Source organism: Oncorhynchus keta, chromosome 36 (assembly GCF_023373465.1).
Source record: "Oncorhynchus keta strain PuntledgeMale-10-30-2019 chromosome 36, Oket_V2, whole genome shotgun sequence".
NCBI lineage: Eukaryota > Metazoa > Chordata > Actinopteri > Salmoniformes > Salmonidae > Oncorhynchus > Oncorhynchus keta.
Window position 1 is genome coordinate 20650210 of NC_068456.1, and position 27699 is coordinate 20677908.

Here is a 27699-nt window from a genome sequence, read left to right on the forward strand (position 1 = left end):
TCATGATTTGACCTCCTATTTTTCCGAGTTCACAGTTGTATTAAAAGCACCATCAGTAGCAGCGCTTGACGTTGTGACCTGGAGCGACTGTGTCATTATAGCCAGCTCAGTGGGCGTTGCTGTCACTGTGGCCCACTGATAGACTGGGTAGAGATACTGCCACACACACACACACACACACACACACACACACACACACACACACACACACACACACACACACACACACACACACACACACACACAGAGAGAGGGAGTGACCACTGTTAGGTCATTATTAATCATCGCAAGGCAATTACATGGATCAATACATTTATAATGTGTAGTCTTCATACATTTAGAATGACGCCATCTGTTTGCCTGTAAATCCCGCCTGTGTCACGTTAGACTCAAGAAAGGGCCCGTGGCTAAAGGATTGTGGCAGAGATGGGCCACGGCTGTTTAAAATACATTATTCTTCTTGTCATGATAGGTGAGGGGTCGTTACCGCTTCATTAACGCATGGGCCACTTGCACCTGCGCTCCTGTGGAGAGCGCGAGTCGCGGAGAGAGCTCCAAATAAGGATATATATATATATATATATGGACCACCTCGTTTGGCTGACGTTAGAAGAAACGGAACGCAAAATAAAGAATGTGTATAGAGATTTAAATTGCGTTTTAACCGTAGGGGGTTTAAGGTGTAATCTGGTTACATAAAAGCCCTTAGAAATTGCTCCCTCGCCCCTAATCCGCTATTTATGTTCCACTGTCCTGCGGCTGAATAGGCGAATCACTTGTGGCTTTCATTGAAAATAGCGCGCGCGTGGAACCTGTTAATTGGAAAAAAATATATATAGCCAAACATTAAAAGGATTGGCATATCTTCGTAGTATTTATTCCTATCACGTTGCAGAGTCAAATCGGCAGTGTGCTATGCGCTCGTGACGATTTGCTGACGCGCTTTTAACCCCCCTCCCCCGAAGAGTGAAGCTGCGAGAGAGCAAAGAGGCTGGGAACCGGTCACTCTCCCTCTCTTTCTTCACCGAATGTGAAGGAAGGCAAGTCCTGCGGCAAAAATCAGCGAAATTCCACCGATTCCAGGATAGGCATCCCAGCTCTGTTGCAGAAATGGAGGTTCCAAACTTGGGACACAACCTAACTAGCCCGATGAGTCCGTGTGAGGGCATGATCAAGAACCTCAGCTTGGATGCGATACAGTTATGCGAGCGAGAGGGTAAGCGCAAAATAATTGTAGTTTAGGCGTTGTAATTCCAATGATCACCCCCATCCCTTTCCACAAATTTCATTCTGTGTGCATTAGAAGATTCCCTGACATCAGATCATGAAAGATGATAGCCACCTATAGTAGTGCCACAATATCTATATAGGTGTCCAAGAAGTGCATGACGCTTCTGTTTGGCCCTTATTTTATGATGAAAATGTAACAATATGGGCATGTTTACAGTTTATCTGGATTGGATGGAGACCGGTGCGCTGCTGCATCAGCGGCATAGCCGAGGGCGTCAATGCACATATTTTTATTCACATAACCTACCCTATCTATGGAGCTTATGCATTTAGGTTTTCACAACAAAACGAAATGGTCATATCAGAAACATCCTAGGAAAGCAATTTGGCGCAACGGTGAGGTTTCACCATTTCAGAACCATGGACGTGGACAGCATTCGACAAAGCGCTTTTACACAGGTTCCAATGGGTAGAGACTAAGATAAGGATATTCTTGCCTGGAACAGCTCTGAACAAAGCTTAAAATTCCAAATATATCGTCCATATTGAAGTAGCCTACAGTTAGAGCTGTTTTCATTTCAGAAACCACATCCACAAGCCCAATACAAGGATAGCTTTGAATTGCATTATTTAACAGGCTCTGACTAAGAAAAGCGACATGATTTGATGATTCGGCTGGTTGAGAAGACAACTATTTACATATGCTACAGAGGCATCGCTTTACAATGGCTCAAACACTATGGTCTGATCATTAAAAGGCTTTGTTGAAGTTCACATTTCGATACCAGGCCTATTAATTGTAGCTTAATATGACAATTATATGTGAACATTTCAATACTGGATGTCAAATGCATGATGTAGCCTAGGACCTACGCCGACTAGGCTTATATGTTACCAGGATGGATTTTTATTTTTGCAACATTGAGATCATTTGGAGAAATACATGCAGATGGAGGCCAGCTGTTGCTAGGCCTAGCCTAGGCTACGTTTCTCTAAGTGTAGGCCTATATCCTACCATGGCTGATTTGAATGGAAAAAATAGCAAGTCATGATCACTGGAAGACTGGGCTCAAAGATGGCTGCACCCATAGACAGGAGTGTGTAGACAGAGATGGAGCATCCACACCCTTCACTCTAATTCCTTAGATCATTTTACAACAGAGTGAGAATGAACATGGTCAGATCCATTTGTTCCATAATATGCTAGATGACACATACTCAATGCATTCATTGCATTACAAGACAATAATAACATGACAACTATAAGGTATGGCCTAGTCACAGAAATACTAAAGATGTGTTTTTAGAAAGATGTTGGTAGTGAGCATCTTAAACTGAGCTTTTGATTTGTACATAGGGGGGTGTTGTCTAGGGCCTGTGTAGTCAATGGTGGTCTTCACAAGACCACACAAGCAGGACAGTTAGACCCTGCCAGCATCCTTTGGACTGGTTCATTATCTCATCTGCTGCTTAGTGGGATGCAGTTGATATCCTCTTATACAACTCTGGTCTGATTTAAAAGCTGTAATTTTAGTCATGGTAAACGCTGGACCTTCTGAGGTACGTAGTTGTTGGTGCCAGCTCTGTTCTTTGTACTGTATTGGCCCCTCTGCAGCAAACAAGCACTCTCCTATTTGTCAGGCAATACTGGGTAAATAGTGGCTAAGTGTCCTTGAGCTGCCCATTGTTTATAGTACAATAGCACAACAATCTCTGTCATTACTTTACAGATCCTGAGGGGAAATGACAGGGTTATAATCAGGCGTCTGCATCCGTTACACAACATTGTAATTTTAGTATGAAGCTCTTTTCCCAAGACAGACTAATTCTTCACTGGCTTTGATGATGCTTGATATAGCCTACATCAGCATCATGGGTTTGTGTTTTTCAACACTCCTATTTCCATGTAGATTTCAATATCTCTGATCCAGGGTCATTGATAATAGGGCCAATGCCATGATACCAATAAAACCATACCTACTAGACAAACAATATAAACATGAAAGCAGTTTAAACCATGGTTTTAGAATAAATCAGGTGTAGGACAGGATGATCTCCTGAAAAAGCATTCTCATTAACACCACTGACAGCTTTGAGGTCTTATACCTCAACATCACATGTAGTTTATTCTGCTTTGACAGACTAAAGCTTGAAGCAAGTTGTTTTGATGGGTTAGTATCATTTTAAATCTTCAAGGTTGTGTTTTCCTGTCATTTCCTTAGGCTTATTCAAATGTAGGGACTGTGCCCAAGCTTTTACGAACGGTTTGCTGTCTAAAAATACAATACATTCAGTTCTCTTGGAAATGTTCCCCAATGTATTTATAAAACATTACATTTCATATTTATTTTAGTGCTGCAAACCTATCAAATTATCCAGTATATGATCAATATTTAATCGTCAACACAAACGTGAGGAATCCCAAATATATATATATATATATATATATATATATATATATATATATATATATATATATATACTATTTATATATACCCCTTCAAGTTAGTGGATTCCGCTATTCTGCTATTTCAGCCACACCCATTGCTGACAGGTGAATAAGATCGAGCACACAGCCATACAATCTCCATAGACAAACATTGGCAGTAGAATGGCCTTACTGAAGAGCTCAGTGGCCTTCAACGTAGTACCATCATAGGATGCCACCTTTCCAACATGTCAGTTAATCAAATTTCTGCCCTGCTAGAGCTGCCTCTGGCAACTGTAAGTGCTGTTATGGTGAAGTGGAAACGTCTAGGAGCAACAATGGCTTAGCCGCGAAGTGTTAGGCCACACAAGCTCACAGAACGGGACAGCAGAGTGCTGAGGCGCGTAGTGTGTAAAAAATCTTCTGTCCTCAGTTGCAACACTCGCTAACGAGTTCCAAACTTCCTCTGGAGGCAACGTCATGTCAAGAACTGTTCATCGGGAGCTTCATGAAATGGGTTTCCATGGCCGAGCAGCCGCACACAAGCCTAAGATCATCATGCGCAATGCCAAGCGTCGGCTGGAGTGGTGTAAAACTCACCGCCATTGGACTCTGGAGCAGTGGAAACACGTTCTTTGGAGTGATGAATCACGCTTCACTATCTGGCAGTCAAACTTAGGAATATGGGTTTGGCAAATGCCAGGAGAACGCTACCTGCCCAAATGTATAGTGCCAACTGTAAAGTTTGGTGGAGGAGGAATAATGGTCTGGGGCTGTTTTTCATGGTTTGGGCTAGGCCCCTTAGCTCCAGTGAAGGGAAATCTTAACGCTACAGCATACAATGATATTCTAGATGATTCTGTGCTTCCACTTTGTGGCAACAGTTTTGGGAAGGCCCTTTCCTGTTTCAGCATGACAATGCCTTTGTGCACAAAGCGAGGTCAATACAGAAATGGTTTGTCGAGATCGTTGTGGAAGAACTTGACTGACCTGCACAGAGCCCTGACCTCAACCCCATCGAACACCTTTGTGATGAATAGGAACGCAGACTGTGAGCCAGGCCTAATCACCCAACATCAGTGCCCGACCTCACTAACGCTCTTGTGGCTGAATGGAAGCAAGTCCCTGCAGCAATGTTCCAACATCTAATGGAAAGCCTTCCCAGATGAGTGGAGGTTGTTATAGCAGAAAAGGGGGGAGGGGGGGGACCAACTCCATGATTTTGGAATGAGATGTTCAACGAGCAGGCGTCCACATACTTTTGGCAATGTAGTGTATGTGAGAAGGCACACGTAACTGAGCCTTTCCCCTCTGTCTCAAGAGGAGCTCTGAGAACTGCATAGAGAAACAAAATAACTGGAACTGACATCACCATCAGAAGGAGCCGTTATATATTGTTAAAAAGCCAAACATCCATTTTGAATGCTGTATAAGAAATTCAGGCCCACTTGTCTACTAAATCAAATGTGTGCCAACCAGGTCTAATCTCAATATAAATGTATTCCGTCTATGTCCAGTGGTCACCAATTCAGTAAGTTACCATGATGGATGGGTGACCTTAACTTAACCAAGTAGCTGTGTCTGTTCTCTAAGAGACCTCCCAACCGCCATCCCCCCATTCCAGCTGTGACACCATCATAGCTAGCCTCACTGTCAGACACTGGCTGTGTACGTGTGAGTTGAGCCTACCATCTGTCTTTCAGCAGCACCAACTAAATGAAATGAACAGCAGCTATAAGACCCCTCCCCAAGAGCCCAATATTACCAAACATTATCTCCGGCCTGATGCCATTTGTTTTTCTAAAATATACTAAAAACACCAAACAAGAGGCTTAGACTCAAATCCCCTAAAAGCCAGTGGAAACCATGGAGAAACCTTTAAGAGATAAATCCAGGAACTGAAAGGGGAAATGGAGTCATACTCTTGATACCATACCAGTGGTGTTTACAAATCAGAATAAAGATTTGTTATGATTTATTGTCCTGGCACTCTGACAACTCATCTGAGTAAGCAGGCATGAGAGCACATATTTTGTGTGGACAGTTGCCCCATGACGTGTCTGGCAGTAGCCTTGTTTACACATTGCACTAAAATGTGGGTTTTGTGATCTGCTCAATCCGAACAAAGTTAGTCAATGTTAAAATGTGTCTCTTATCCGTCCACATTGTGGCCAGATTTCCTGGTACCGTCCTGTATGCAAATTATTTGACTGATATTATTTCAGAATAATATTAATGTAATATGTATATTTTATTGATGCCATAAGTCAATGGTGCTACCTGGCAATTATTTTAGGGGCCGGTATAATGATAATTTAAATGGTTTGACTATCAAGATCTGTTTACACTTGATTGATATCCAGATACAATCAGTGCCTGACTACCTCCGGAGGTACACAATGTGTATTTTAATCATCTACACCTGTATCAAAATGTGGGCACAATCAGAATGTGCACAAGATCAGGACAAAGAAAGCATGTTAGCACTAGGTGTAAATGGGGCTTATTACACTGCTGCTGCTCTCCACCTCATCCAGACCAGACACTGCACTTCCAGCTCTCTGGGGATTTAACCCTTTGCTGTGAACAGATTGTGTAACCTAGTTGAGGGGCAAAATTATGTTGGAATTGAAATAGTTATTTAGGTTAAAGGGTCTTGATAAAAATTATAAATGACGTATATCAACAATGCTATGTAAACAGTTCCATAAAATATAGATTTTTACGCCAAAGTATTCTGTTGAGGGATTTAACATAATTTCCTCTCACTCTGGTTAAACATGCTAATTCTATGTAAATTAAACACAATGACTCACCTCTTCATCCTCCCCTAAGAGGCCTTTTGGATTTAATGAATTTGCTAGAACAGCTGGGTATATTTAGAGCTGAATTATTATAATTTAAAAAGAAATGTAGTCATTCACTCTGCATTCTTACTCATTGTTTTCTGTTTTTATTCCTATTTGATTGTTTTCTTTTGTTGCTCAATTATCCTGTGATTTGATTGGAGTAATGCGTTACACACAGTATCTGTATGGAGCCATATGAACAGAACTTTGTGTTTCGCTTCTAGTAGGATGTTATCGCTTTCACTGTCAGCCTGTGCTATCTTGCCAGTGTATTTTGAAAGTCTTGCACTGAATCGTACTTGGTGTTTATAGTGTTGTGTTGGAGTCTGCGTGAGAATGAACCAAAAATAAATGGTCTGTTTAGACATTACCTCCGGATTTACAACCACCTATAATGCTTTGACTTTGACTTCATAGCAGTGGATGCTGCTGAGGGGAGGACGGCTCATAATAATGGCTGGAATGGAGCGAATGGAATAGCTTCAAACAGATGGCAAACACGTGTTTGATGTATTTGATACTGTGAGGGAAAGTGTTGTTGTTTGAAGAAATAGCATTGAATTGTACACAGCATCTCCTCTCATTCTATCTTGGTTTGTCTAGGTGACTGTGACATCCTTCTCAGACCAATTGTCAGGATGCCCAGAACACTGTTCTGGGAACCAAAAGGAGTATCTCAGTTTCAAGGCCCCAGTTGAGAGATTCATTTTCCCACTTACAAAGCATGTAGAGGTCTGGATTTTTTTAAATCATAGGTACACTTCAACTGTGAGAGACGGAATCTAAAACAAAAATCCAGAAAATCACTGTATGATTTTTAAGTAATTAATTTGCATTTTATTGCATGATATAAGTATTTGATACATCAGAAAAGCAGAACTTAATATTTGGTACAGAAAACCTTTGTTTGCAATTACAGAGATCATACGTTTCATGTAGTTCTTGACCAGGTTTGCACACACTGCAGCAGGGATTTTGGCCCACTCCTCCATACAGACCTTCTCCAGATCCTTCAGGTTTTGGGGCTGTCAATGGGCAATACGGACTTTCAGCTCCCTCCAAAGATTTTCTATTGGGTTCAGGTCTGGAGACAGGGCTAGGCCACTCCAGGACCTTGAGATGCTTCTTACGGAGTCACTCCTTAGTTGCCCTGGCTGTGTGTTTCGGGTCGTTGTCATGCTGGAAGACCCAGCCACGACCCATCTTCAATGCTCTTACTGAGGGAAGGAGGTTGTTGGCCAAGATCTCACGATACATGGCCCCATCCATCATCCCCTCAATACGGTGCAGTCGTCCTGTCCCCTTTTCAGAAAAGCATCCCCACAGAATGATGTTCCCACCTCCATGCTTCACGGTTGGGATGGTGTTCTTGGGGTTGTACTCATCCTTCTTCTTCCTCCAAACACAGCGAGTGGAGTTTAGACCAAAAAGCTATATTTCTGTCTCATCAGACCACATGACCTTCTCCCATTCCTCCTCTGGATCAAGATGGTCATTGGCAAACTTCAGACAGGCCTGGACATTCGCTGTCTTGAGCAGGGGGACCTTGCGTGCACTGCAGGATTTGAATCCATGAAGGCGGAGTGTGTTACTAATGGTTTTCTTTGAGACTGTGGTCCCAGCTCTCTTCAAGTCATTGACCAGGTCCTGTCGTGTAGTTCTGGGCTGATCCCTCACCTTCCTCATGATCATTGATGCACCACGAGGTAAGATCTTGCATGGAGCCCCAGACCGAGGGTGATTGACTGTCATCTTGAACTTCTTCCATTTTCTAATAATTGTGCCAACAGTTGTTGCCTTCTCACCAAGCTGCTGGCCTATTGTCCTGTAGTCCATCCCAGCCTTGTGCAGGTCTACAATTTTATCCCTGATGTCCTTACATCCTCTCTGGTCTTGGCCATTGTGGAGAGGTTGGAGTCTGTTTGATTGAGTGTGTGGACAGGTGTCTTTTATACAGGTAACGAGTTCAAACATGTGCAGTTAATACAGGTAATGAGTGGAGAACAGGAGGGCTGTGAGAGCCAGAATTCTTACTGGTTGGTAGGTGAATACTTGTTCTCCCCACTGTATGTTAAGTGGGTTGGTATTGATTGTTGATTTTGTTTAACTTCACCATAATCGCTCAAATTAAAGGGCAGTACTCAATTAGTTTCATTTGACAAGCTTAAAGTAAAGGACACATTTTCAGCAAACTGTGATTCTTGGCCATGCTTCCTGGCCTTCCATGGAACTGATGAGATTGTGAGCCATAGATTAAATGAATTAAATGCAACCTGCTATACCAATGTTCATGTATTTATTTACAAACCTCTGTCTTATTTACAGAGCAGACAGATTCTATTCTGAAAGCTACTGCATAAAGACGGCAATGCGGATTTCATTGAGACCTGCATCATGCCAATGTTTCTATTTCAAAATGTGGCAAAGTGATAAACACCTTGCTGCACCTCTGGGATTGTGTGAATAAGCTTGCAATCTGCTGGTGACATAACTGTGAGCTGTGTCTTCACAGACCAGACAGCTGGCTGGCTTAGAGCCTTCAGTATGACAAGACTCATTTATAATCCTCTGAAATGATGGACCAATATATTGCATGCCATTTCAGAAATTGAAATAATGTATACACTATGTCGCTCCTTGTCTCCCCACCAGGCATAATTCTCTTTTCCACGGCTTCCTTTCTCTTGGGTTTGATGAGCTATTGAGCTGTCTGAGTTATGCTGCATTGGTAAATGCCTTTTTAATGCCCCAACACTGAACATCATTATGCTTACTATGTGAGCTCACCATTAGTCTGGCAGTCAGGGCTAGTTTGGGAAATTCCAGACCTAGGGTGTATGCTGGAACATTAATACATTGTGGGAGGCAACCTGTCCATCTGAGAGGCTACGTCACAGCCTCCATTACCTAATAGGCATATTGATTCCAATGACCTCCAAGCCTGTCGAACGGAACAGGCCTTAAACACAAATTGTCTGTGACCATTGCTTGATGTTAATTATGGGAGCCAGCTAGTTCTAGGCCTCAGGCTAGGATCACCATCACACTAGGTTAGCTTGGGAGAACACCTATAATTCTCAACTACAGCAGTCCTGCCTGACGCAGATACAGTACCACAAGGCCTGGGCCAAACAGGCCGACAGCTCCATCAACGCAAGACAAGCGTTCTATCATTTATACAGTATAGTAAAATGATAACAAAATAATGAATGTTGAATCAATTAGGTACTGCTCGACTATGTTTTATTAGAACATTAAAGGGTAGGTAGGATGAGTTTTTACTCACCAAAGTAACAGCGTAGTGTGGTCAAAGACTTAGTTACTTAGTTGTAGTCACGGTGTGGTTACCTACAGTTTGGAGAACAAGTATTTGATACACTGCCGATTTTGCAGGTTTTCCCACTTACAAAGCATGTAGAGGTCTGTAATTTTTATCATAAGTACACTTCAACTGTGAGAGACGGAATCTAAAACAAAAATCCAGAAAATCACATTTGTATGATTTTGAAGTAATTAATTTGCATTTTATTGCATGACATAAGTATTTGATCACCTACCAACCAGTAAGAATTCTGGCTCTCACAGACCTGTTAATTTTTCTTTAAGAAGACCTCATGTTCTCCACTCATTACCTGTAGTAACTGCGCCTGTTTGAACTCGTTACCTGTATAAAAGACACCTGTCCACACACTCAATCAAACAGACTCCATCCTCTACACAATGGCTAAGACCAGACAGCTGTGTAAGGACATCAGGGATAAAGTTGTAGACCTGCACAAGGCTGGGCTACAGGCCATTAGGCAAGCAGCTTGGTGAGAAAGCAACAACTGTTGGTGCAATTATTAGAAAATGGAAGAAGTTCAAGATGACGGTCAATCACCCTCGGTCTGGGGCTCCATGCATGATCTTACCTCATGGTGCATCAATGATCATGAGGAAGGTGAGGGATCAGCCCAGAACTAAACGACAGGACCTGATTAATGACCTGAAGAGAGCTGGGACCACAGTCTCAAAGAAAACCATTAGTAACACACTACGCCTTCATGGATTCAAATCCTTCAGTGCACACAAGGTCCCCCTGCTCAAGCCAGCACATGTCCAGGCCCGTCTGAAGTTTGCCAATGACCATCTGGATGATCCAGAGGATGATCCAGCCAGGGCAAGTAAGGAGTGGCTCCGTAAGAAGCATCTCAAGGTCCTGGAGTGGCCTAGCCAGTCTCCAGACCTGAACCCAATAGAACATCTTTAGAGGGAGCTGAAAGTCTGTATTGCCCAGCGACAGCCTGAAACCTGAAGGATCTGGAGAAGGTCTGTATGGAGGAGTGGGCCAAAATCCCTGCTGCAGTGTGTGCAAACCTGGTCAAGAACTACAGGAAACGTATGATCTCTAATTGAAAACAACGGTTTCTGTACCAAATATTAAGTTCTGCTTTTCTGATGTATCAAATACTTATGTCATGCAATAAAATGCAAATGAATTACTTAAAAATCATACAATGTGATTTTTCAGGATTTTTGTTTTAGATTCTGTCTCTCACAGTTGAAGTGTACCTATGATAATTACAGACCTACATGCTTTGTAAGTAGGAAAATCGGCAGCGTAATCAAATACTTGTTCTCCCCACTGTATAACCACACCGTATAATAGTTATGTTTTGGGATTTAGAAATATTTATTCACTTATTTTTTTATATATAAACATCAATTCAAACATAATTGAGCAAACCTTTTCAGATGAATAGTGAACACAGTTCTTCACAGTAGTGGAACTTGGTGGGATCAGCAGAACCAAGGGATGGTTGCACCTGCCGCTCTCTTCCTCTCTGATTCTGTTGGGTTAAATGCGGAAGACACATTTCAGTTGTACAACTGACTAGGTATCTCCCTTTCTGCCATTAGAGCACTACCCACCACTGTTGCTCCACCTTCATTCTATGGATGGATGTTGCTGTTTTTCACTTTTTCAATCAAACCTGAAATGTAGAAAAATTCCGATACTAAGCAACAGGAAAAGACAGGAAATTAGAAATTACTGTTGTGTATTATTTGACAGATGTGCTCTCACCATGATTTATCCTCTCTCTTCAGGAGGCTGATGACCCACAGCAGCAGGGAGGCAGGGTCTTGGGTATCCAACAGCGCCAAGTAGTGTGACTGGTGGCCAGTGGCATGAGGAGGCGACAGGAAATACATACTGCCCCTGATCAGACAGAGAGTGAGAGACACAGGGAAGATGGGAATTATACGAGTAATGCCTCTCTACCTGATGTATAGACGGAGCATGCTGCTGATCACAATACAAACATACACAAAACGTATTTTATATAGACCTACATGTACATTTTCTTAACTACTTTAGCTAGCTAGCTATGGATTAGGTGCCCCAACTACAGATCGCAGCAGCTGTTCCCTCGCTGCCCCAAAGTCAATCAGCCAAATATATTTCATAAAACCCTTTTTACATCAGTGGTTGTCACAACGTGCTTTACAGATACCCAGCCTAAAAGTATGCTGGAACTGTTTATCAATGTCTTTAAAAAGTAGTCTCATACAGTCGACTTTGGAGGTCCAGCTCTCTGTCTTTCCCTTTTTTGATTTGAGTCATTTGTTTTGTTAGCTCAATTTATTTCATGCCACAACCTTGCTAGCTGCGGGGTAAATTACTGCACTTCTGACAAACGTAAATAGCACATTTGTTACTTTAACTATTTTTAGTAGGCCTACCCGTGCCCTGCTTTGATCGCACATGGCTAGCTAACAAGCTCGACCTTGCTACATTTTTACATATAGAGGTAAAACGATGAAAGTTTAGTCCGTTAGTGGGACCCTGCAAACTAGCTAGTACGTGTAAATGCTGCTGGGTAGTTATTTCGTATGTTAATTTCCTTACATCCGGACTGGAGCAGATAGCTAGCTAGCTGCCCAACTTGGCTTGGCCTGCCGCCTGCATTGCTTCATTGGTTTGTGTGGAAACAGGTAAAATAGGATTGAAGATTAGATTATTGTTCTTGCATTCTAGCTAGCTAGCTGACTGTCATAGCTTGGAGGACAAATGTTCATACGAAATTCATCACATTTCCATGTTGGGGGATGGGCATATCCTGCAAATTGTAAAGCCTATACCTAGCTGTACATTTTCATTTGAATTAAACCAATGGACTCACCTTTACATTGACTGGGATTATGATATTCTAGGCCGAGTGGGATTACATGGGTTGAATTGTGTTTACATTTCTAGAGGCTGTTTATAATGAGTGGCGTTCTGTTGGACTGTAATAGTGTAGTCACAGAACGGTTAGTTACCAGTAGCTTTGGTGTGGTGAATCTAGGTCCAGGACTGAGCAGACTGCAGCCCCACAGGAGGGCTTTTTGGAGAGGAAGGCAGAAGGAGCTGCTGCGTCAAACACGGTCTGTCTGTTAGACCTTCTCTGTGCAATGAGGAGGTCTTTAATCTCATCATCACCTGACCCTCTCCTCCTGCTTCCATTTATCCCTCTTTCTCAGGGGAGAGGGCCAGACAAAGTAAAGAACCTCCACAGACTGTGAAGATGGATCACATCAAAAGGATCATGCATTTAGGCCTATTTGTCAGGAGGATATAGCCTACGTAATTCACTGGTTGACTAGTTGGTACCCATTTAGTTTAGTAAATGTACAATCATTCAATATTGCTCAGCAAGTACCTACCTACTGGTATCAGCTTCTTTAGAAACAAAGGTATAATATTTTACAGAGCTGTGTGTGTCCCTTTAGTTGGACATAATTTGCCACACCTTTTGAGTAATTTAGCACAGCATTATCACAGTTTAGTCATAGTAGGCCTAGACCTAATTCTGTGTGATTAGATCGCCATAGGCTAACGAAAGCAGTTTGTAATGCTGTTATGTGGGCAAACATTGACAGCATTAGCCAGGCTTACATTTGACATTTTTGTCATTTAGCAGACACCCTTATTCAGAGTGACTTACAGTTAGTGCATTCATTTTAAGATAGCTATGGGAGACAACCGTTATCACAGTCGTAGTACCATGCCAGTGTCAGTGTAATTCCTCTAGTATGCCTATTTGCAGGTTAATGAGGTGGGATTAGTGTAAACAGCTGAATAGCTAAATCAGCATTCTGGCACAGTGGCTTGGGCTGTGTGGGATGGGTGCTAAACAGCCATCCAAAATCTGGTTGGGTTTTACTCTGTGCTTTGCTGTTGGCCAACACTTAATTTTCTCAAACCAGTGTTCAGTGTTTGCAGATATCCTAGCGGTTATAGAAGTTTGTTTAGCACAGAGTAAAAGACCTGTTTTGAAAAATGCCCCTTGACAGAAACCCATTTTTGTATGCCTAGTTTAATCACCTCAGTATGAATGATATGGTTTATGTTTTTAAAAACTCCATATGAACCAATTTGTGGAGTTACTCAATTATCACTTCGCCTCAAAACTCATGGTCTGAGATAGGCGTTCCATGGTCTGCTTCTTTTCCCATTGATAATTGATGCATTACCCCAGAATTCCACATTCTTGCTCCTGTATTTAGTTCCTGTATTCAGAGCTTGCACAGAAAACAAATAGTTGCCATGCCTTGAGTAGGTGTTTTAGTGTGTAGTGGATTCTCATGGCCATGTTACAAAGCTCTTATTCACTTTTGGTGTATAAGGCTATTTGTATTCCTGTGCGTCTTTGTGTGTGTGTTATGACATTTTCATTAACACGTAGACATTATGTAGCACCAAAAGGTGTCTAAACATGCATTTAGTGAGGAAATTGTGAATTTGTCCTTGCTACACACACCTGTTCAAAATAGGGAGTATTGGACTAGATACAGAGGAAAATGGTCTGACAAACCCTGAACAAAAGGCTTATCAGAGCAATCTTCTATCTACTTTCATTTTCTTTGTGTGTGACAAAAGAAAAATGTCCTCCATGAAAGAGAAAAGCGAGGCTTTATTAAGAGATCCATCTGTGTTGGGTTGAGTCACTATAATCATCAGCGTTTGAAATATTTAATACCGTATGTGCTTGTAATCTGAGGGGATTGCAGCGTTGCCATGACAACAGATACATGGTGGAGCTCCCGCTCTTCGGTAAAGGCGGCCGAGTGGTGGAAGTGTTCCCTGTAGGGGTTTGTAGGCCCCCTCTTATGTATTAGATGTCTCAAATAAAATAAAACGTCAGTAGTTCTCTAAATTGTCAAATATCATTGAGACATTTCTCATCTCCTTAAGCATTAAAGCCCAACCAATCCCTTTGTCCCTGTGCCACAGGCAATAAATCCCAGGACAGCGGCATCGTAGAGATGGAGGAGCTTCCTGTCCCTCAGAACATCAAGATCAGCAACATCACATGTGACTCCTTCAAGATTTGCTGGGACATGGAGCCCCGAGTCAAGGAACGTATCACTCACTACTTCATCGATCTCAACAAGAAAGAGAACAAGAACTCCAACAAGTTCAAACACAAGGTAAACTATTAACACGCACACAACAACAACTAGGCTATTTCAAAGGAAGAACACGCAGTTTATAATACAATCAAATGTATTTTATAAAGCCCTTTTCACATCAGCAGTGGGCACAAAGTTATTAAGATACCCAGCCTAAACCCCCAAAGAGCAAGCAATGCAGAAGAACAGATGCTAGAAAAAACTCCCTAGAGCCTGAAGTTGTCTATAAAATAATTTCTACATGATAAGGCCAGTTGTTTAGTTTGAGCTATAACACAAACCAGTATGTAGCCACATTGTAACCTTTATACCCCAAACAAGTAGTGTAACAGGCGTAATGAGTATATCTTAAATAATTCATCACCCCCACCACACTATTTTTTTGCTTAACTAACAATCGCACTTTACTTTTTTCCAGCTTGTTATCTCTGACTTTGCTGATAGCTCCTTTAAAGTGGGACAATGTACTTGCTATTTTAAGATGAATCGTCTTAAGTCGCTTTGGATAAGAGCATCTGCTAAATTACTCGAATCGAAATGTAAACAAAGGGTAGATAACCTTTTACCAGAGCTCAGAAGCAGAACTGACACTCCCACACTCTAACACTAGGGAACCTTTTGTATTCTAACAGATTAAGCCCTGAGCATGAATGATATCACACAGCGCTAGCAGAGACTAATTGCACAAATATGGCTGCTTTTTCAGCCTTTAATCTAATGCATCTAATGTAAAATTTTTGCAGATCTATTTCATCAGTCTCCCATTCACATTCTGGGTGGAGTGAACATAAAAGCCTCCCCCCAAAGGAAGTGGTTTTCTTCCCATTCTCTGTGTGAATATACATAGATAGAATGCATTTATTTTCATTACAGCACGCAGGGCTAATGTTGTGCATTAATGTACTGCTGTTGTCGCTACACAAGGCTGGTGTAATATTGCAGGGCGGGCCCAATCTATGTCCTGCTAATGCATATAGACAGGAAGTACTAGGCTCCATGGCATACATTAAATCAATATTGAGGAGATGGGGGAAGGGGAACGCCACAGGAGTCTATACATGTCGTTCATGCAGCTTAAAGGTCAAATTCAGCCATTTTTTTCCCTCAATATCAAATAATTTCTCGGTAACAATGAAGTACCTTATTGTGATTGTTTTCAATTAAAATGGTCAAAAATAAACAAAAATAGCTTCATAGCAAAGAGCAATTTCTCAAGCAAGAATTGTTCTGGAACTGTCTGGGCGTGGTCTGACTGAGGGGAAAACTGAAAACTAGCTGTTATTGGCAGAGAGGTTTGGAACTCTTTCTTATTCGTCTATTAACTAATTTACCACCTGGTGATGTCACCAGACAGGCCAAAACTTTATCTCACAAAAACAGGCAGGCATTTCAGGTGGTCTTTTCAAACAGCTCTTACAGTAAAAGGGTAATATCATAATTTTCACACTATTATTCCAACCTAATAGTGTGGAAATATATATAAAACATAGAAAATTCATGTTTTTGACTGCACTGGGCCTTTAACACTAAGCATTGTATTTATGCTGATTTAGTGTTTTGGTCTGTGCGTGGCATTAAAATATACTGTATCAATAGTGAGGAGGCCACTACTGATATGTTGCTTTTGCAGCTGAACGGTGAATAATGTGTTTATTCAGAGTTTGTGTTTTGTATGTAGAGTTGTAAACTTTGTGTATGTTGAGTTTAAGCTCTGTCTGCCGGTGTCCCTGTCCAGGATGTCCCCACCAAACTGGTGGCGAAGGCAGTGCCTCTGCCCATGACGGTGAGGGGTCACTGGTTCCTCAGCCCGCGTACGGAGTACACCGTGGCCGTCCAGACTGCCTCCAAACAGAGTGATGGAGACTACGCCGTGTCAGAGTGGAGCGAGATCATCGACTTCACCACCGCCGGTAAGGCAGGGGGCAGAAGAGGGACAGGGGAAACAAAGTATTTATTTTTTGGCCTATCCCTAAAACCTTCTATCTTTATTTGATATAGGCCTACATGCTGTATTCTCTCATTAATGGCTAATCCTAACCCCTGTTTCCAGATTATTCCACGGTGCATCTAACCCAGCTGCTGGAAAAGGCTGAGGTCATCGCAGGCAGGATGCTGCGCTTCTCTGTGTTCTACAGGAATCAAAACAAAGAGTACTTTGACCAGGCCAGGTACGTACGAACGTCTGCACAGCTGCCCTAACAGCCAGCACAGTTTTATTCTGACGTCATGATTCAGTATGTAAAAACAGGTTCATACGGGGAAATCACGTAATACATGACCCTTTGCTGTACCTTCTTCCCTTGTAACTGAAAATGTATTTTCTCAAAGCTCAAAGGCAGTGGTCCAGATGGTCTGGCTTGGTGTTACCATCACAGCCTATACTCAGATAGTATAGGCTGTGCATGTGTAGGTCTAGTTCTGTATTGGGGGAGTTAGTCTAAGCTCAACAGAAAGGTATTATTGCAAAAAACTGCCTCCAATCCACAAAAAAAACTCTGCTTACATTGCATCATTCAAAAAGTTAAGTATCTGGGTTAGCAGATTATATTTGGGTAAAACAGCCATTCCGGATATTTGTTTACCTATAGGATTTTCTGCATTTGGAACTAGAAGTGTACCATGGTCAGGAAACCTCTGAATTACTATTTTATATAACAGCAGCTTGCACAAGCTAGGTATAATTTTTTTGGTTCCCATTTGTGCATATGTTTGCTGAAACAAATGACTTCCCCAATGACTGCATGCGTTGGACCAAAGTCTCAAAACGTAGCAGCTTTAATTGCTGGATACAAAGCCTTTTAAAGTATATTCTGATGAAAGAGGAAGCTGAGTGTGTATCAAGCACCTGACTGGAAAGCAAGATGGAAAAGGGGGAAAGAGAGAGGAACAGAGTGTGAGAGAGGAGAGAGACAGAGAGGAGAGAAGTCTGGTGTATTTTTAGTTGTTTGCTGATGTGTTAACCGATTTTGTATTTTTTTCTTCTTGGGGGATAAGAGCACTTTCTGTTCTTTAGTTTTATCTTCTCTTATTTTCATTTCTCTGTGGTGTAACATGGTGAAAAACTACACAGAAACGGCTTCATCTCGTGGACAATACACCCAAGGACAGTAAAATGAGGCCTTTCCTATGATGACCCGAATGGGACCTTAATAATTATATAGTTACCATGACAAAGAGACAATTATGGTTATAATGGCAACCTTTAAAGTGTTAGCAATGTAATTACGCCAATAATTGAAGCCTTTGGAGCTCAGATTTGCTTCATAGGATATCTGACTGCCAATTTAAACCTCACAAGGTGCTTTCAAGTTTCTGCTATTCATTTGTTGGCATCCAGAGATCTTGCCGAATACAATCTATCTGTCAGTTTTTTTAGTCTGAGTTCTGTCTAGAACTCACTGTTTGCCAGTGAGAAAACTGAGGAGCAAATCATTTTTATAGTAGATTAACTAGATGAAATTGATTAGATCAGTCTTTTTACTCATTGTTTCTGAAATGCATCCTTTCTGAATAGGATGTTTGCGTTGTCAAGAGACACATTGACAAGCTTTCAGTAGGATTCAGCTGCTACCCAAATCCCTGGTTGTATCAATGATACATTTATTGTAATAAGCTATAGTATAGTGATTACTCAGACAGTTGTCCATGTCTCCTCTCCAGGGAGGTCCATGGGAACCACATGCTGCCAGCAGTGAAGGACAACAGTGGAAGTCATGGCTCACCTATCAGCGGGAAGCTGAAGGGCCTCTACTTCAGCTGCAACACAGAGTTCAACACAGGCAAGCCCCCCCAGGATTCCCCCTACGGCCGCACACGCTTTGAAATCCAGGCTGAGACCCTGTTCAACCCCAAGACTAACCTCTACTTCGGGGACTTCTACTGCATGTACACGGCCTACCACTACGTCATCCTAGTGCTGGCCCCACAGGGCTCGCCCGGCGATGACTTCTGTAAGGCAAAGCTGCAAGCACTCGACATCACCGACAACCACTTCCTGACTTGCACGGTGGACGAGGAGGCGGGCGACGGGGCACTGGTTTTCCGGCACGCCCAGGATGTGATCCTGGAGGTGATCTACACAGAGCCCGTAGACCTGGTGTTGGGCACGGTGGCTGAGATCAGCGGGCACCAGCTCATGAGCCTGTCTACCGTCAACGCCAAGAAGGACCCCAGCTGCAAGACCTGCAACATCAGCGTGGGACGCTAGTGGGAGACTGGACTGCACCTGTGCTACACACACGTACACACACGCAACCCCAACCTATATCCTCAAAGGACCACCCTCCCAAAAGAAGAACATTGCAGGAGAGGGACCCAGACTGTGAAAGACATTTAACAACAGGGTAGGGTGCTAGAATTCCCAGTCCATATACGCACACACACATCATCCATTTTCCTTTTCAACCTCATAGGAACCACCCTCCCAAAAGTGTGGCATTCTGTTCATCCCTCCCGCCGTCCCGATCAGAAGAGAAACCATGCAAAAGAGGGAGGAGCCCCAACTGAAAGATCTACAGCTGAAGTGTGGGATCCTAACAAGCCTTGGTCAGCATCATCCAAACCGCTAGTTAACACTGACTGATCCTAACAAGCCTTGGTCAGCATCATCCAAACCGCTAGTTAACACTGACTGATCCCTTTAAATGTTCTAACCAAACATTGTTCCGTGCATGTATTCACACAGCTTTTATCATTGATTTTCTCTTCTGTTGTTTTTCAAACGTCTCCTTCTCCCGTTGACCTCTTCAAATGTTCTGTTGTTCACTTCAGTCCAGGTAGACAGATGGTTGTGTTCCTGTTTTCCCATCTCTCCTGGAAGGCGTTCGAATGGTTCAGATCCGACAGATCTAAGTTACTCCTCCCTCTATCGGCAGAGACTGGTACTAATTTAGAGCTGCAGTGTCATCATCTTTATCCCAAAGGTAACACAAAAGGACAACTTGCTGTAGAATAACAATACTAATGCAACAGCCACTAAAAGCATATTAACTCGGAGATCAAGTTGAACTACTTGGTAACCATTAAGAGCATGATGCAGTATGTACAGCATGACTTTGAAAACTGAGTCTGTCAGTTCCTCTACCATAGCTACCCTTCTGCAATGTTATGTGGCGGTGACGTCTCACTCTACCATAGCTACCCGTCTGCAATGTTACGTTTGATTTATTCTAGTTATAAAGAACCCATAAACTGTGTTTAGTAAAGTAATGTGAAAAAATATTTATTTTTTACTGATATATACACATATAAACCAGAAGTGCACAATGTCAAGAGCTCTGATTCTAGTAAACAATTGCATTTTTGAATGAAAAACACAAAAAGGAGAAAACACAGATTTGAGTAACTTGCACTATGCCAACATTCACAAGTTATTTTTTTTCCAAGGTTAATGTATAACTTGAATTGCCACAATTCATCATATCAACAATGAACTATTTAACATATCATAGTACAATGTGGGACTAAAAACGGATTGACATGCACAAACATTCTACAGGATTGTCGGATTGTGTATTCGGATGACATATCCCCCTTGCCAAGATTGCACTTTTCAAAGAGCAGCATTTTAACGTAGTAGACCACGTTACGTACCTGTTATATCGACATTAGTTTGGCAAGAACAAAATGCAAGTAACAATAAAGTGCCATAAAATAGCTTAGAATAGCATAAAATAACATTTATCTAACATTAACCGTGATATATATTTGTTCTCTTTTTTCCTTAAAATGAAAGTGTTACACTCGCTACATCAGTTGCAGAAAAAAGTATAATTTGTCATGAATAACAAAGGACTTGTTAAGGGACTAAAAATAGCTGGATGTGGCCCAGCAATTCTTGCATCATCTTGCCATCACTCTTAACCAAAGTGAGAGTCAGTCAACATCAAAGTCATTTAAAGTGCATCACCATGTAAGCATCGCATGAAACATGACCAGAAGTACCGGTATCTCACTTTGAAATTTGTTCTGGAAAAAAAATTATCCAATAAAGTGAGCCAAAAAAAACTGTTTCAAAATAAGTCCCACTGTGAAGGAGGCTCAAACAGTCTTCGGAGTATCCCGTTTACTGAGCAGGACTTCCAGCAAACGGAGTTTAGCTTTTAAGTTCTTGTACTCGCAGTACTCCTCTGCCATGGGCCCATGGTCCTCTTTCTGGGCAGCCCTTTAAAGACGAGGAAGAGAAAAATACTAACTTAACATTTCAGATAAGCTGCAGCTTTCATTACTGGTATAGTCCCTGTGTTGCCTTATTCAGATAACTTTGTACAGTAAGTATTGTAATCGGAACATTTTATTTTACTTTCAAAAACCGCTACATGTACAAAATATGTGTATAGTTCAGAGCAGTTGTTTCTATCTCTCCGTCTCTCAAGTACTTCTTTGTGTCGTATTAACGTCAGTAAATGTGCATCACGCTGTTGTGATTCTGCTGAATTCTTCTGGTGGATGTTTTATTTTATTTTTCACAAGGTGTTGTTGAACTATGAAAACCAAATGTTCCAGTTTATTAAAAGAAAATTAAAGGAAAAGCAAACAGTGAAGTGTAACGAGTCTTACCGGCCGGTCTGTGTGTAGAAGTGGTCCTCAAAGGCTCGGAGAGCTGAACGGAGTCTCTTCTTCTCAGCTCGCGTCACCCTCAGCTGCTCCAGTAACTCTGACCTACAGTACAATAGAAGTGGTCAGGGAGAGGACTGAATACATACAGCAAGGCCTCAACACTTCACTTGCCCAATCCCAAATCAACCTCTATGCACTGGCGAGAGAAGTTACACCTGGGAGAGAATACCTTGATGCCTCGTGCAGTGTTGCCGTGGTGACACTGGGCGGCTGAAGACCTTTGATCTCCTCCAGAGGTGACACCAGGGGCATATTGGGCACTTCACTATGCGGCAGACGCAGTGACTCATCTGAAGACACACAACGCAGCGCTGTATGAGGTAGCCAGGTGCTGTCCTTCACACACTCTTCATCAGAACCCTCCTCTTCCTCCTATAGGGAAACAGAGCACAGAGGCTGAGAGACTGTAGTTACTGTGTGTGTGTGTGTGTGTGTGTGTGTGTGTGTGTGTGTGTGTGTGTGTGTGTGTGTGTGAGACAGACTCACTATGGTGGTGATGACAGGGATGGTGGTGGGTGAACACAGGAGCTGCTGTTTGACCTGGCGGTAGCGATCATAGAGAGGCTTCATCAGAGTCTTCTCCTGTCTGGTGCTCTGAAAACACACAAATACATGGTTAAAAAAAAAAAATTATTGAGAAGCTACACAAAATAGGACATTTACAAGGAACACCGGGCAGTCTTACCGGTCGCCCATACAGGCTCTCAAAGTAGAGCAGACACTTCTGCAGGGTGACCTTCTCCACAGCCATCTGAGCTGGAGTCATTTCCTGCAAGAACACAGCAGTGGTAATACAGTCAGAAACCAGGCCAGAACCAAACTAATACACAACACCACAATTACACTGACAGAATAACACCCTCCTCCGGTGGGTGGCGTGCACACCACCCACAGCTTCCAAGTATATTACTAGCTAATGTCCAGTATGTTACAATCCAGAGATAACAAGGTAGACAAAATTAAGGCAAGGGTTGCTTTCCAGAGAGACATCAGGGATTGTAACATACTCTGTTTCACGGAAACATGACTCTCTCGGGATATGCTGTCGGAGTCGGTACAGCCACCGGGATTCTTTTTGCGTCACGCCGACATAAATAAACATCTCTCCGGTAAGAAGAAGGGTGGGCGTATATGTTTCATGCCTCACGCTCGTGGTGTAATTGTAACAACATACAGGAACTCATGTGGCCAACAACCTCCTTCCCTCAGTAAGAGCATTGAAGATGGGTCGTGGCTGGGTCTTCCAGCATGACAACGACCCGAAACACACAGCCAGGGCAACTAAGGAGTGGCTCCGTAAGAAGCATCTCAAGGTCCTGGAGTGGCCTAGCCAGTCTCCAGACCTGAATCCAATAGAACATCTTTGGAGGGAGCTGAAAGTCCGTATTGCCCAGCGACAGCCCCGAAACCTGAAGGATCTGGAGAAGGTCTGTATGGAGGAGTGGGCCAAAATCCCTGCTGCAGTGTGTGCGCAAACCTGGTCAAGAAATACACGAAACGTATGATCTCTGTAATTGTAAACAAAGGTTCCTGTACCAAATATTAAAATGCTAATTAATTACATAAAAATCATAACTTGTGATTTTCTGGATTTTTGTTTTAGATTCTGTCCCTCACAGTTGAAGTGTACCTATGACAAAAATTACAGACCTCTACATGCTTTGTAAGTAGGAAAACCTGCAAAATCATTTTATCAGCATATTGATTGTCCTCTTAACTTCTGCGATGCATACAAAGCCCTCCCTCGCCCTTCCTTTCGGCAAATCTGACCACGACTCCATTTTGCTCCTACCTTCCTATGGGCAGAAACTCAAACAGGACGTACTCGTGATGAGGACTATTCAAAGCTGGTCTGACCAATCGGAATCCACGCTTCAAGATTGATTACGGGGACTGGGACATGTTCCGTGTAGCTTCAGTGAATAATATCGATTTATATACACTGATTCGGTGAGTGAGTTTATAAGGAAGTGCATAGGAGATGTTGTACCCACTGTAACTATTAAAACCTACCCTGACCAGAAACCGTGGCTAGATGGCAGCATTCGTGCAAAACTGAAAGCGTGAACCACCGCATTTAACCATGGAAAGGTAACTGGGAATATGGCCGAATACAAACAGTGTAGTTATTCCTTCTGCAAGGCAATCAAACAGGCAAAATGTCAGTATAGAGACAAAGTGGAGTCGCAACGGCTCAGACACGAGATGTATGTCGCAGGGTCTACAGACAATTACGAACTACACGTCTTGCTTCCAGACAAACTAAACATGCAACAGCGCCTCTTCAACCTCAGGAGGCTGAAGAAATGTGGCTTGTCACCTCAAACCCTCACAAACTTTTACAGATGCACAATTGAGAGCATCCTGTCAAGCTGTATCACCGCCTGGTACGGCAAATGCACCGCCCACAATCGCAGGGCTCTCCAGAAGGTGGTGCTGTCTGCACAACGCATCACCGGGGGGGAAACTACCTGCCCTCCAGGACACCTACAGCACAGGAAGGCCAAAAAGATGATCAAGGACAACAGCCAACCAAGCCACTGCCTATTCACCCAGCTACCATCCAGAAGGCGAGGTCAGTACAGGTGCATCAAAGCTGGGACCGAGAGACTGAAAAATGGCTTCTATCTCAAGGCCATCAGACTGTTAAACAGCCATCACTAACACAGAAAGGCTGCTGCCTACATACAGACTTGAAATCATTGGCCACTTTAATAAATGGATCACTAGTCACTTTAATAATGCCACTTTAATAAATGGATCACTAGTCACTTTAATAATGCCACTTTAATAATGTTTACATATCGTGCATTACTCATCTCATATGTATATACTGTATTCTATACCATCTATTGCATCTTGCCTATCATGCTCGGTCATTGCTAATCCATATTTTTATATTCTTATTCCATTCCTTTACTTAGATTTGTGTGTATTAGGCAGTTGTTGTGGAATTGTTAGATTACTTGTTAGATATTGCTACACTGTCGGAACTAGAAGCACAAGCATGTTGCTACACTCACAATAACATCTGCTAACCATGTGTATGTGACCAATAACATTTGATTTGAGCTAATCAAGAGTAGCCTAATCTTTGTTAGAGAATAGGTCCTTTCACAGCCTATACGCACATTTCCATCGTATTACCATTATGTGGGGTTTTACCTTGATGTTATCAGGCAGTTCCTCCTCCTCTCGTTTCTCCATCAGTCTCTTCATCAGGCTATCAATGGTCTCCTCCAGTGAGGGTTTGTTGTTACTGTTGTGGTAGTGTTCCATCGGCCCCTTGGGTTCACTTGTGGACCTGCATGTCCCTGTGTTTCCCTCTTTGTGCTGCTCTCTGAGCCCCTCTGCATACTGTTTCAGCTTCAGCTCTACACAGGTTCCATTTGATAATATACAACAGCCATACAAATATCAATATAGATTCAGAATACATGTCCTTCCTCCACAAAGAAAAAAACATCAAAATGACATAAATAACGAATATAAACAACATTCTACAGCCACCAAGTGGTGTGTCTTGGTGTTACATTCAGCATCTATTCACACAGGGGTTTCTAAACACATCTGATTGCACCTCGTCAAGGACTCACCTTTGAGCTGCTTTCGAGACTTGGTGAGGTCCCGCATCAGTCTAGACACCTCAGGATGGGCAGTCCTATCATTGTGTGCTGGCTGTCACAGAAAAACAACACACACCTCATTAATATATTACACATAGAAAAAAGTATGTTCATCATACTGTATCTGGCAAACTATATCCTATCGTTATTATCAGTCCATAAACACTAGGTGGAGCCACACTAAATATATGCGCTATACTAGATGAAGAAGTACAGCCCTGGAAAAGACAGAAGTGTAATGGTTGTAAACGTCCAGTAGGTGAAGTCTTGTCCTTGAATCGGTCTACAGTTTTTCTCATTTGTCTACAAGCAATTTTTGGATCTGCTTTGAAACGTATCTATAGCAGAACAGCAATAATCAAATGCTTGAATACATTTACAGAACTTCTGATAATTGCCTTGCCTTAGTACCTGATTGGCATATCTTAGAACACCTTTCACAAAACTTTAAATGTCATCAGTGGGGGAAAAAAGCTATTTTAAGTGTTCACAGAATATAACGCATTGTTTTCATCAGAAGAGAAATGTGTGTAATTGTGTTCACTGTCTCTGCAAACAATATTCTTATTTTAATGGGTTTTTTTTTATCAGGAATAATATTTGATTTGATGTGTATGACATTTCTTGGTGAAATATGCATAAAAGGAGAGTAATTCCCCATAATTCTGCACCTTTGTAGCTGAACTTTTTGAAAATCTACAACATTTTCACAAAAAATGCTGGATTTCATCTTCCAAAGGCTCTGTGCAGCTGGTATTGGGATGACTTTGCGCTTTAGGAAAGGAAACTGAAGGTAAGTCTGCTTCTCAGCCCCAGACAGCTGAGACAGACAGAGAGATAGAAAGAGAGCGTGATTTGAACAGTCTAAACTGGCCTGGCATAGAGGGAGAGGAGATATGACTGTCTGTGGCTTTGATTCTCTCACTCAGCAGAAGAAAATACATTCCTTTATCTTTATGAGACAGTCTTCACTAAAACCATCATCAGTCAAACCATGGATTCATTCAGAAACTAAAAGGTTGGGATCTGGGCTATAATGGGGTTGTAAATAATGTTTCACGGTTTCACTGTCTCACCCTGTACTGTCTCTCTTGCTCAAAGTGCTCCTCGAAGCGTCTGATCCTCTTCCTCACGTTCTGGATGTGTCTGTTGAGCGTCGTGACCGATGGGGCCTTGTTAGCGCCCTCTGCTGGTTCAGTCCTCACTGTGTAGTGAGCCCTGAGGAGGGAGGGAGAGCGAGAATGGTAAATGGCCATTATCCATTACATACCGTACAAACATGTCCAGCACCACCTCACACACACAAACACAAAAACTGAACACAAACACACAACACTTGGACACAGTCTCATACATCCTGATGTGTTGTGAGCAGGGTGGGGAGGGGGCCATTTCAGGGTCCGTGTTGAAGCGATGGCCCAAGCTGAGGTTGTGGCTGCGGGGGGACGGTACGGGACAGTCACCCACTGCAAGACGCTGAAGGAGAGGACTGGGACTAGGGGTCATCAGACACTCACTGCTACTGCCCTCAGAGAGAGACACGGAGGGCCTCTGGACCGGACTAGCTTCTGACAGAGGGCAGAGGGAGGAGAGAAAGAGACAACAGTGGTAAAAGTACATAAATTAAATGAAGACCAACAGGTTTGAAATGATAGAAAAGCTAGCAATGTAATTGTGCACCTGTCCTATTTACCCTCTGGATGGCAGACATACATACATAATCTATGTCTCAAGGCTTAAAAATCCTTCTTGAACCTGTCTCCTCCCCTTTATCTACACTGATTGAAGTGGATTTAACAATTTACATCAATAAGGGATCATAGTTTTCACCTGGACTCACCTGGTCAGTCTATGTCAAAAACAACTGACTTCACTTCAGTCCTTCACTTTGGTCCTTTGTAGCTCAGTTGGTAGAGCATGGTGTTCACAACACAAGGGTAGTGGTTTTGATTCCTGGGAATACCATATGTAAAATGTATATACGCATGACTGTAAGTCACATTGGATAAAAGTGTCTGCTAAATGGCATATTTTATATTATACACTGAGTGTACAAAACATTAGGAATTGCTCTTTCCATGACATAGACTGACCAGGTGAATCGAGGTGAACGATATGATCCCTTATTGATGTCACTTGTTAAATCCACTTCAATCAGTGTAGAAGGGGAGGAGACAGTTTAAAGAAGGATTTTTAAGCCTTAAGACAATTGAAACATGGATAGTGTATGTGTGCCATTCAGAGAGTGAATGGGCAAGCCAAAATATTTAAGTGCCTTTGAACAGGGCATGGTAGTAGGTGCCAGGCGCACCGGTTTGAGCATGTCAAGAACTGCAACGCTGTTGGGTTTTTCACGCTCAACAGTTTTCTGTGTATATCAAGAATAGTCCACTACCCAAAGGACATCCAGCCAACTTGACACAACTGTGGGAAGCATTGGAGTCAACATGGTCCAGCAAGTGCCTCCCGGGTGGCGCAGTGCTAGCTGTGCCACCAGAGACTCTGGGTTTGA

At 42.5% G+C, this 27699-nt stretch overlaps 2 protein-coding genes and 1 long non-coding RNA gene across 8 annotated transcripts in view; 1 reads left to right on the plus strand and 2 right to left on the minus strand.

Annotated features, from left to right (window-relative positions):
* Positions 1-756: 756 nt before the first annotated feature.
* LOC118369784 (phytanoyl-CoA hydroxylase-interacting protein-like) lies at positions 757-21481 on the plus strand. Of its 3 annotated transcripts, none has more exons than XM_035754477.2 (5): positions 757-1216; positions 14765-14961; positions 16679-16853; positions 16994-17111; positions 18604-21481. In XM_035754477.2, the coding sequence occupies exons 1-5, from the start codon at positions 1111-1113 to the stop codon at positions 19148-19150; spliced, it is 1143 nt and encodes a 380-aa protein (XP_035610370.2). In that variant the 5' UTR covers positions 757-1110; the 3' UTR covers positions 19151-21481. The 3 variants fall into 3 exon arrangements, with proteins under 3 accessions (XP_035610370.2, XP_035610371.2, XP_035610372.2); XM_035754478.2 differs by lacking the exon at positions 757-1216 and adding an exon at positions 11594-11722; XM_035754479.2 differs by lacking the exon at positions 757-1216 and adding an exon at positions 12344-12483.
* Positions 10007-14758, minus strand: LOC118369786 (uncharacterized). 2 transcript variants are annotated; one of them, XR_008095142.1, is made up of 2 exons: positions 12811-14758; positions 10007-11707 (listed from the first exon to the last, which is right to left on the minus strand). It is a non-coding gene; the product is annotated as an uncharacterized LOC118369786 (long non-coding RNA). The 2 variants fall into 2 exon arrangements; XR_008095141.1 differs by lacking the exon at positions 12811-14758 and adding an exon at positions 12232-12359.
* Positions 20912-27699, minus strand: part of LOC118369413 (protein FAM13A-like) — a 52971-nt gene continuing 46183 nt past the window's right edge. For 2 of the 3 annotated variants that reach the window (XM_052498650.1, XM_035753788.2), the window contains 9 exons: positions 26542-26755; positions 26264-26405; positions 25158-25239; positions 24727-24935; positions 22247-22330; positions 22048-22155; positions 21731-21933; positions 21502-21603; positions 20912-21106 (listed from right to left, as the gene is read on the minus strand). In XM_052498650.1, the coding sequence (XP_052354610.1) occupies positions 20983-21106; positions 21502-21603; positions 21731-21933; positions 22048-22155; positions 22247-22330; positions 24727-24935; positions 25158-25239; positions 26264-26405; positions 26542-26755 (1268 nt within the window). In that variant the 3' untranslated portion in view covers positions 20912-20982. The remainder of the gene's footprint in view (positions 21107-21501; positions 21604-21730; positions 21934-22047; positions 22156-22246; positions 22331-24726; positions 24936-25157; positions 25240-26263; positions 26406-26541; positions 26756-27699) is intronic. The other variant, XM_052498649.1, reaches the window with a different exon arrangement.